This window comes from Phocoena sinus, chromosome 9 (genome assembly GCF_008692025.1).
Source record: "Phocoena sinus isolate mPhoSin1 chromosome 9, mPhoSin1.pri, whole genome shotgun sequence".
Classification (NCBI taxonomy): Eukaryota; Metazoa; Chordata; class Mammalia; order Artiodactyla; family Phocoenidae; genus Phocoena; species Phocoena sinus.
In genome coordinates this window covers 31796177-31807130 of record NC_045771.1, presented here as the reverse complement: position 1 = coordinate 31807130, position 10954 = coordinate 31796177, and the positions used below count along the sequence as shown (strand labels likewise).

The following is a 10954-nucleotide window of genomic DNA, read 5'->3' as shown; positions in this document are numbered from 1 at the left end:
GGTCCCCAAACTTTTTGGCACCAGGGACCGTTTTCGGGGAGGACAATTTTTCCAAGGGTTGGGGAGGGGTGATTCAAGCGGTAAGGCGAGCGAGGGGGAGCCTTGGGGAGCGGCAGAGGAAGCCTTGCTGGCTTGCCCACCAACAGCTCACCTCCTGCTGTGCGGCCCGGTTCCTAACAGGCCCTGGACCGGTAGCGGCACCGCAGGCCAGGGGTTTGGGGACCCTTGTACTAATGGAAAGTAACTCCAGGAATGTCAGATATCTAGGGAACTCCTTTCTACCCTTTCCCATCTCTTTTCTGCCCTATTTTTGATAAATCTTGGCTGTTGTTCTAGATACGTGCCGTTGGAGAGAGAGATTCATGAGTGGGTTGGGAAATATATGAAATACTGCGCCAATCATAAGTGAACTAAATATAAAAAATTTTAGTTATCTGCTCAAAGTTTTGATTCAGAACTAATGGCATAAAATGAGTGCTCCATTAATAAAACAAAAAACATTCCAGCATACTTTTACTCCTCAGTAAAGAGTGACAGAGTATGGGTAGCGCTTTGAGAGATTTTTGAATTAAGCTCAAAATCTCACGGTACCCCTACTTAACTTTTTAGTTGTCAGATGTTTATATTATATCATTTCCCCCTGTTGGAACTTTAACTTAATTTTCCATTATGAGGTGTTGAACTCACTATGTCCGTGTACTCCCAAGGTCACAACGCTAATTTAGATAAATCACATATGTAATGTTTGCATCCAGATGTAACTCATTTTTGTCTTATTAAAGACTTTTCTTTATCCATAGGCTCTCTCCACATCTGTGATCATTAGTGACTACAGAAAACACAGTTTTAAGACGAATGTAAAAATTTTCAAACCGAATAGATTTTGTGATGCTCCATAAACACTGCACATCTGTCATTTATCTGGTATATTAATTTAATGGAAACCACACAAGGTCATAAACTTGTATTATGATGAAATTAGTTCTGTAAGTTACTATATAATGTAAATGAACATTTTCACATATAAACACACTCTAAGAGATGAAACACTACATGGGTTATTGATTTTAAATACTTGGCACATTATTTTTTAAAAATTCCTTACTAATGATACCTCATTTATCACTAATTAGTACTTTGGTTTTTTGTTCAATGTCTAACATTTGCAAACCACACAATATCTTCATTTTTTTAATTTATGGAAGATACTTTCATTTACCTGCCCTCCAGCATCCACCCCCCCCACCAAAAAAAAAAAAGAACTGGGACATGCACCACCTAATTCCTGACTACATGTGGTTTCGAACAGGTCAGAGTAAGTTTACGTATATAAAATATTAAACATTTGGGAGTGATCTGTAGGTAATTTTGTGGGTATGCTGTAATGAAAACATATGCTGGATTTTTCAGAAGAAAACTGCTGACATTGCAAGAGTTTTCAAATCCTCAATTCTTCAGTTAAGAAATCACAAGTCTAACTGAAATCATAAGGCAATTTTGTACAAAGGGGAAATAAGTCTCACTGGTATTTTGTACATAGATTTTTTCCTAACTTCAAGTCCTCTGAAGTTAGGGTACCACAGTAAAATAAATGACATTTTCTAACACATATAAATACCCCAAATGATAAATGTAGCAGGATCTAAGGAAACTGAGGCCCAAATGAGTTGACGTTGCTTGTGCAAGGACACCCACACGATATGGTTAGCAGTGTTGGACTAGAACCCAGTCTGGTCCTTATTTAGAAGGCTCTTCCTGAACCAGTCCTTTCCAGGACTGCGCAGCAGACCTGCGGGCCTTTTAGTTACTAATTTCACCCTGAAGGGAGGGAGGCTGTGGCGTGGTAAAGGGAAGACTGTTTTCTAAGGGAGACTCACACTTTTCTGTTTGGATTGTTTCTCACATAAATGAGTAACAACGCCTCCGCGATGGAGCACTTTTACAGGCAAATGCAAACTGTGCGAACATGCTTTTTGTTGCTGTGTTCTCCAGGCGTATATACCATATGGTTACAACGTGTGCAACTTTGCCCTAGGCCATTTAGCTTCTAGAAGGTTAATTTTCGGCCCTGTGGCAGGAAATTAGGGATTCCACTTCCCCGCGTCTACACTTCATACCAGAACAGCACTCATCTCTCTATTTCACGTCTGACGAAAACACCTTATTCCGTTGTCTCCCGCCTTGCCCGTCTTTTCTCAATATTTCCCCTTCGTAACTTCTGCCACATGGCCTTCCACTCCGCTATGAAGCCCGCTCGCCCACCGTCTCCCCACTACCCCACCTTCCGAAGGCTTCTTCCTTTCTTCCACAGCCTGCTCGCTTTGTCCCTCTCGGCTTCCGAGAACACCGCCCAGAAACACAGTCGAAATATACTGCGCACGCGCATTAAAACTAGTCGTCGCTTAGCCTCTTGGGGATGGTTGGCCGGGCTCTTTCAGTCTCTGATTCGCGGAGGCAGCAGTGCGGTACTCTCGCGGTATTTGCTGCCGCCAGTCGGCGGGAGCCGCCGCTAGTTCCTGGCGGGCTGTTTTAGCTCCTCTTGTCGCCGGTCCTGCTGTGTTGCCAGCTGCCGGGCCGAGCATCATGACGTCTGCCTTGGAGAACTACATCAACCGTATCCTCGAGCCGGCCACCACAGGCATTTGCTGGTGCTGTGGCGAGTCCCGCGCCTGCACCGGAGAGGACCGGTGCTGGAGAGGCAGGGGGTCGGGATCGGCGGGAGTTGCGATACCCGGCAGCTGCGGGGCCCGGTATGCGGGTGCAGGGGTTAAGGATCTGGGACCCACCAATCCCGCCCCTGGGGCTGGAACCTGCCGCTTGTACGGGCCCAAGGTGGAACCTGCCGCTTGTACGGGCCCAAAAAAACCCACCAACGTGGTTATTCCAAACTTTTCCGTGTCTCTATAGAAATCAGCTATTGATTCATCCTTCCTGTTTCCCTAGGGCCTATACGTTCAGGTTTGGGAATAAGAGGAACAGTTTAACTAGCGGCAGCGATGGTCGTGTAAATCTATGTGTTTGTTTTATTCATAGGCTTTGCTCGTTGTTCACTTTACAGATGGTGCAAAAATTGAATATCTGCCCCTTTACCACTTGAAATCTCAACTTCTTTGTTGATGGAATTAAAATAATGCTTGCTATTTGTAATGGATCGTTTTGAGGGACAAATAACTTTAAAAAGCCCATGTGAATTACCCTATACAGCTGTTACCGTTTTAAAGTCTAGGAACGGAACTCTGCATTGTGCTCTCATGTACAAATTTGGGACAAAAGTGAAATGCCAAAGGCTTTTAATGATGCAAGCATATTGGTACCTGTGACATTGAATATAGCTTCTTTTCTTTTGAATTCCAGAAGCCAGGTCCTGGAAGACAGTGTCTTAACGTGCTTGAAATCATTCAACATTGATTAGTTTAGCAACGATCCAATTTTCGTTTTAGAGATAAAGAAATAGGTATAAGAAAGGGAGAAATATCTTGCTCAACTGTCAAATTGGCAGTATTCCCCAATAAGAAAAGAGTACCAAATACCCCAGCTGTTTTAAGATAGAATACACTGACCACACACACAAAGGGATGCTTTTTCTGTTTTTTCCCTTTTTAAAATTGTGTAAATATCACACCAAATTGAAGAACATAAAGTTTTTATGTTGTAAATGTGGGTGTGTTGAATAGTTGTATCTTAATTCTGTTACCTTTTTCCTAGTAATTTAAACCATTTCCTTACCAGATTTTAAGTTTTCAGTTTACATGCGCTGAGATATGCTTTCCTTGATTCAGTTATCAGGAACTGTTGCTGTCATTACTTCTGATGGGAGAATGATTGTGGTAAGTATTTGGCATATTCATTCTCTGCTTTCTTGTAGACTTACTGGTTGTTAATTTTTATGTACAACCTCTGATCTCTAATGAGTAGGCACCACAGTACACCTGCATTGCAGTTTTCTTATGATTCAGGTCTTTATCTCTTTGATAAATAGCTGCCGATCCATATTTTTTTTCATTAATAAACATTGTAAGTTACATACAAGGCTTCTAGAAGCTAGGATGGGTAATAGATTCTGCCCTCAGAGAACTTCTAGTCTAGTCTGCAGATATCTGCCTGTATTTTAAAATATTTATCTTCCTCCTCCATCTTTTATTTCCTCCCCCATTCAGTGTTCTGACAACCACTACCAGAATCATATAATTTTTTGGAAATTTTGTGTATGGTTCTTAGAAACTTTTTTAAGATTTAGATACTACATCTATAAAATAATGAACATTTAAGACTTGTATGGTGTTGATATTCTTCAGATATTCTTAGGTTGTATGATCTCTTGTTTTTTTGTAGAATGAATTATGATGAGTGAATAAATTTATTTCATCTCATTTGTCCTTTTATCACAGTATCCCATTTTAATTCCAGAAAAATCTTGGATTCTCTCCTTGATCTGAGGAATTTATCCCATGATTTTGGGCTACTTAATTTCTTCGTTTATAATTCATATGATTGTTCCAAAAAGTTTCCAAAAAGTTTTAAGGCTGCTAAACTTTCTCTATTGTCTATCTAATTCCTATAGTTTAGTCTTTTATTTTCCCATTCTGCAGTTCTGTTTTTGTTTGTTTTGTTTTTAATCCTTGTGATTTTTTTCTCAGTGGATCCCTAAGTGACGATTACCAAAGTGTCAGACTTTGCCATTTATTAAACATATGTCATGTACCAGGCATGTTACGTGTTATCTCACTTAATCTCGGTACAGCTCTGTGAAAAAGAATTAACCCTGCATTCTAGGTTAGGAACCTAGCTCAGAAAAAGTGAGTTACTTTCCCAGAGTCATGTGGATATAAGTGGCAGAACCAAACTGGGATTTAAATTGAATTTGACTCCAAAAGCTAAGGCCAGTTGCCTTGCTTCCCTCTTAATCAAGAGAACAATCATGTTTTTGGTTTTGTTTTTAAGGTACTTCACATTGTATTGAGTCAAAAAATGAGGACATTTTGAAATATTTTAATCTCATCTTAGAAGCCTATTGCTATTAACAAATATTTGTAAATAGTTTTTTATTTTGTAAAAACCTCAAGTTTAAATTTTCTTGTTTTTGTTAACAGGATAGATGATAAATTGGAAAATTACTTTAATTTTATAGAAGAAGGAAAGCCATTTAAAAAGAGCATTTTTAAGTACTAAAAGAGCATTTTTGAGTACTAAAGTTCAGTAGTTGTGTATTTCTTTCACACATGGTTCACTTTATAGAATAGTTGCATGTAAAATGAAGCCAAGAGGCTATGTATGGATGTGGTAACAACTCTTTGCTAGTTCAGTATAGTAAATACTCCATATTTTGTTTCTCTTCCTAACATTAACTAATATTTCTCTTCCTAGCTAACATTTTATTTCACTCTAATTTTATATATCTTGAATTTTAAAACATGAAACTTTAATGAGAAATTTAACCAACCAAAACCAATGTAAATTGATGTTTTTCAGAAACTTGAATAGCATCTGAGTTACCATGTTGTAATAGGCCCATGTCTTCCTTTTTTAAGAACCACGATTCTTCATAAAATTTTCTCTGAATATATCCTTCAAGTGTTTGAGGCCCATCAAACACTTTGGCAGATACTACGTACTCATTAAGCCTTAGTTATTACTACCAGTTGAAGTTTGTGTACTGATTTGAATCTCTGAAAAGTGGTAGATTATATTTGCTTGTTCATAGTAGTATAATATAGAAGTTTAGTGGTCTGGCTTTGAAGCAAGCCTTTCATGGTTTGAATTCTAGCTCTGCTAATTTCTGCCCATGAAACCTTGAGGGATCACTTCTCTGTGCCTCAGATTTTCTTGTCTGAAGTGGGAATGTTTGTAGTATCTACCACAAAGGGTAGAGATTAATTGAGATAATGTGTGCAGCATGTTTACTAGCATGTAACATGAAGTGATACTGTTACATTGCTATAGCTGCTGTGTAGAGGACTATTTCCCTTAAGTTTCCCTTGTTTTAGTTTGTATCTTTAGAATATTAGCTCCTGGACTACCTGGGCTTTTATGCTACTTCCTTGGAAATAAACTAGTACATAGGTGTCCTTTGTAATTCTCAACAACTCTGCGCACTAATCAGAAGCGTGGTGGGTTCCCCACTGCCCCTCTTAAAAAACCAAGAGGTAAGTTTGGTGCCTGTTGATCATAAAGAGGTATTGTATTTTATAGAGAACTTATATATATTTAAAATAGGTACTTCTCTTGGAGTACCTCACAACTAAAATGGTGTCATTGAATTAACACATTCAGGTAAACAAGAATATTTGTCTTTTTCTCTTAAATGTTTTCTTTACAGGGAACACTGAAAGGTTTTGACCAGACCATTAATTTGATTTTGGATGAAAGCCATGAACGAGTGTTCAGCTCTTCACAGGGAGTAGAACAAGTGGTACTAGGTTTATACATCGTGAGAGGTGATAATGTGTAAGTAAAATATGTCTTTTTTAAAGGCAAGTTAAATATACTATAGGTGTACTGCCTTGCTATATGGAGAAGAGGTTTCTATCTACTGAGATTTGTCCATATTTCTAATAGTTAAGTAGCCTGGATAGGGTCCAGAAAGAGCCCTGCCTTACACTGAATACTTCATTGGAGAGGCTTCTTAAAATGTTCTTCCAAAGTACCCCTAATTCCAGAGGAACATAAATACACCTCCAGGGCCCAGGCTAGGGTTTGAAAATGTCTTTGAAATCTCTTGTGTGAACAGTTTTAAATAATGCTTTATAACATAGCTGTATTTATCCATTACTTACTTTTTTCTTCTAATTTTTTAGTATAATTGGCTTACTTAAGATGTCCCATGTTTATGTTGTGGCCTCAGTTAACTTGTGACATTGATATGGCAGTTTGAGAAGATATATTTTAGTGGTAGCAATTTAAGAAAAGTGCAACAGTGTAGAACAGTACTGTCCAATACAACTTTTGGGGATGATGGAAATGTTGGATATCTGCATTGTCCACTATGGTAGGTACTAGCTGTGTGTGTGGCCGTCGAGTACTTGAAAAGTAGCTGGTGTGACTGAACAACTGAATTTTAGATTTTATTTAATTGTAATTAATTTTAATAGTCACATGTGGCTAGCAGCTTCTGTATTAGTGCAATTATAGAGGCTAGAAGAGTGTTGAATCAGTTTTCTAGTGAGTACTGTTTAAAATTAAAACATGGCTGGAAGGCAGCAAAAGATGTATTAGCATCTCAGATTATTCTTTTGGACAAGTAGGATATGGAAGATAAAGGAATACTTTACTCATTTTATTTGTTTGTCTTAAGAAAATCACCTTTAGATGTATAAATCATTTGATCTTTAATCAGAGGTTTATAAAATATTCTGTAGAGATAATATTTAGGTGAAGTGATCTGTAAAGGCGAAGCAGGTGGGGCCCAGGTCTCCTGACCAGAACAGCACTGATTGTTTATATTGGGGCTCTGCATAATAATTGATTTTAAGACGATTTCTCCTACTTTAATTTAAAAAAAAATTTTTTTTTGAACTTCAATTAAAAAAAATTTTAAACATTGCTATAGACACAGTGGTATGCTGGAGCCAGCTTGTACTGGCTCACGGAAGCAGATTTTTATATTTTCGGGAATTTTGCAAGCTGGTTTGTTGATGTCTTTTTGGTAGCTTGAAATTGGCCATAGTGGGGGTATCTGCACTATGGATAGCAGTCAACACTGCAAATCAGCCTCCTCCTTTTCCTTGGAGAGCTAGTTTTAAAACATTTTCCAGCACTCCACTGTCTTCCATAAGGATTTTAAATGATACTAAATTTTTAATGATGGAATTAAGATCTTGATATGTTTCGTATTGAGAAAACTTAATATATTCTCCTAAAGTTTGGTACTTCCCATTTATTAGAGAACTGAAGACTGTATACAGTTTAAAGCAAAATCGGGCAAATTCTGTATAACATTTGTCTATAGAATTTACTTTCATTAAAACCAAACAAATTTAAACAACGAATTTTTTATGTAATAATGTTTCATACATGTCCCATGGTCTGGATGTAACAATGACTGTATCCAGCTAGAGAGCCATGGCTTGGTTACCTAGCATGGTATTAGTGAAAATAATGTTATAGGTGTTATGTTAGTGTTGAATCAAGGCAAAATTTGTTGGCTTTAACCCTTGCCAATCACAACAAAAAATCATTTGTTAGATACCTAAGTATCTGTTCTATTATTATCTTTATGTGTGAAGAGTTGTACTTCTTTTTGGTGTTGGATTTAAATTGAGTCAACTGAGAAATCGTGAAAGGGAAACTAATAGATTTTATATGTACCACTGATGGATTTAGTTCATTGAAGTTACTCAAATAAAGACTCGTGATCCAGTCACACTATATGCAGTCTCTTCTTTAATATTCGTTCCTGTAACAATGTTGCCTTCAATTTATTTGGGTTTTGTGACTTTAAAAGTACAATTCACAACCTTATGAAAATGTTTGTTTTTCACCTTAAGTAGTAGTTCTTTTATACTGTCTTCTCTCAGTTTTAATCAGAAATGAGATTGTTTTAACTGATTTTTTTTTCCCTTAAACAATTACAGTGCAGTCATTGGAGAAATTGATGAAGAGACAGATTCTGCACTTGATTTGGGGAATATTCGAGCAGAACCTCTGAACTCTGTAGCACACTAAGGATAAACTACATATATTGGACATCTGTAAATCTTTGTACAGAACCTGATTATTCTGAGGATGATGGGCAGAATTTTTATGAAAGTGTAATTGTGGATTTTGACTCCATATTGATTCATTGTAATATGATATGTAAATTAAAATATTTCTACATTTTCTTGGAAAAAACTTTTCTTTTTGGCCTAAATCATACATTTGGTAGCTTGGTTTTATTTTTCTATTAAATAGTATAAAAATCTAATGATTATTTTGAGAACTTTTAGAAAAGACATTCTGCTATTTTAATATTTATGGAAAACTAGTTGAAAAGAGGAATTCAAGTATTATATAAATTAAGCATACAAATACCATCAATAGTGCAGGATACATATGTTTCTGTCCCTGATTTTTAAGAAAGTCCCAGGAAGGTAAATCTTGTCTTGTGCAGTTATCTGAACCATCCCCATTTATCACACTGCCCTGGTGGCTCCCTAGCACTTTAGAAGTGTGGGTAAAAGTGTGTTTGGTTGAGAAAAGGAAAAATGCCAACAAAGTTATATATTACCTGAAAAAATTGATTCCATGTGGTCTTAAAAGCCATCTTATCCTTTAAGAATTGGGGAATTTCTAGTATTAAAGGAGTTTTTTGTTATTTATAAACGTGAGTAAATAAATCTTAAGTTTATATTGAGGCAGTGCTTGCTATTATTGTCAACAACTTTTCATGACTCCGTAGTTCCATAAACCTGATTTCAAAAGAAGTAAACCTGTTTTCTCCAAGCATGTCAGGCCTATTCTTTGGTTGATTATTGTAGTGAATCAATTAAGTAGATAAATGCCCCTCATCTACAAATAGGCTATTTTCTAAAACTCCCTTGTACAATTGGTTGTGTATACTTTTTCAAGAATCCATAGAAATAATGCTATAAGCAGTGTTTAGATATCCGGGCTAGTCCACAAAAATTCTCATCAAGTCATATGTAGGCCAAAGTGTGTAACATTGTGATAACAATAGAAAAATATTTACATTCTTGTAATTCAAACAAAATTTCAATAGTTTCTTTTTCGTTTTTTTAATGAAAGTGTTTAAAATAGGAGTTGGCAAGCTTCTTTCGTAAAGATGCAGATAGTAAATATTTTAAGCTTTGAGGGCCATATGGTCTCTGTCACAGCTACTCAAATCTGTTTTGTAGCATGAAAATAGCCATAGATAATACATGACGAATAGCCGTGGCTGGGTTCCAATAAAACTTCATTTACAATAACAGGTGGCAGGCTGGATTTGGCCAGTAGACCATAGTTGCTGTCCCTTTGCTCAAAATGAAAAATACAAGCTCAATAAGAAGAGATGATGGCTAATTTGTATAAATTCTGAAAAGGGCTTCTGGAATGGATCCTTTCAGAGTTCAGAGGTGGGTTTCATCATATTTTTTACTATTGAAAACCCTACTTATTAAACATGGCAGTTTTTTGGTTCACAACTAGAACATTTTCCAGAGGAAAATATCTTCACATTTTTACAAAAATAAGACTTGTAAGGAGAGAACTGTTGAGATAGTTTTGGTCATCAAGCACCATTACCCAGAATAACTTGGCTGATGTTCTGATGTTTAGGGTTGTCTCTGGGAGGATTAGAGGAAGGCTAGGTAGTACTGGCTATTCATAAATATTTGGCTTTTGTAGTATAAGGTTTTACGATCAATTTAGTAATAAGAAAATAATGCAAAGTGGGTAAAGCAAACAGGCCACTTTAATTAGGGACTGTAAACCAGGTGTTCTGTTTAAATAAATAATGTATTTTAAATTGGTAAACTAATTCCAAGAGTCAAATAAGGAATATAGATCATTCAATTGCTAAGTGAAATGTATTCTAAGTATAAATGATGTCCAGAATCAGATGCTTTCTCAACATAGTTGATCTAACACAAATTACACATGAACCAGTAAACAAACCATAGTCCCTCTCCCTCACAGTAATGAGTTTCTAATATGATGTATTCTCCTTCTGAAATCTAAAATGCCTTGTCAAGATGTATTTTCCTTATTGATGCCAGAAAAATCATTTCTAGAATATGAATTGGATGTCTTTATTAATGGTTGGTGGGGGAAATGCATGAAAATACACCAAATGGTACATGGAATTCTTCATTCCTGGGTGCACACGGTAGGCTCTTTATGCTCATAACCCATTCAGGTTGGATTTCGTTTTTCATGAGCATTGTAAGGGAGCCACAATTATGAGTGGCAACTTGATTAATATGCAGTGTCAAGTCTTTTATATTCTTTAATGAGACTTTATTCTGTAATCAATTTC

General features: G+C 36.6%; 1 protein-coding gene across 1 annotated transcript; it reads left to right on the top strand.

Annotated features, from left to right (window-relative positions):
• Positions 1-2445: 2445 nt before the first annotated feature.
• LSM8 (LSM8 homolog, U6 small nuclear RNA associated) lies at positions 2446-10717 on the top strand (the record flags this gene model as incomplete). Its single annotated transcript, XM_032642568.1, has 4 exons — positions 2446-2614; positions 3787-3827; positions 6317-6444; positions 8571-10717. Coding segments are annotated over 4 exons (429 nt in total), but the record flags the coding sequence as incomplete, so codon positions are not given.
• Between the last annotated feature and the right edge of the window lie 237 nt (positions 10718-10954).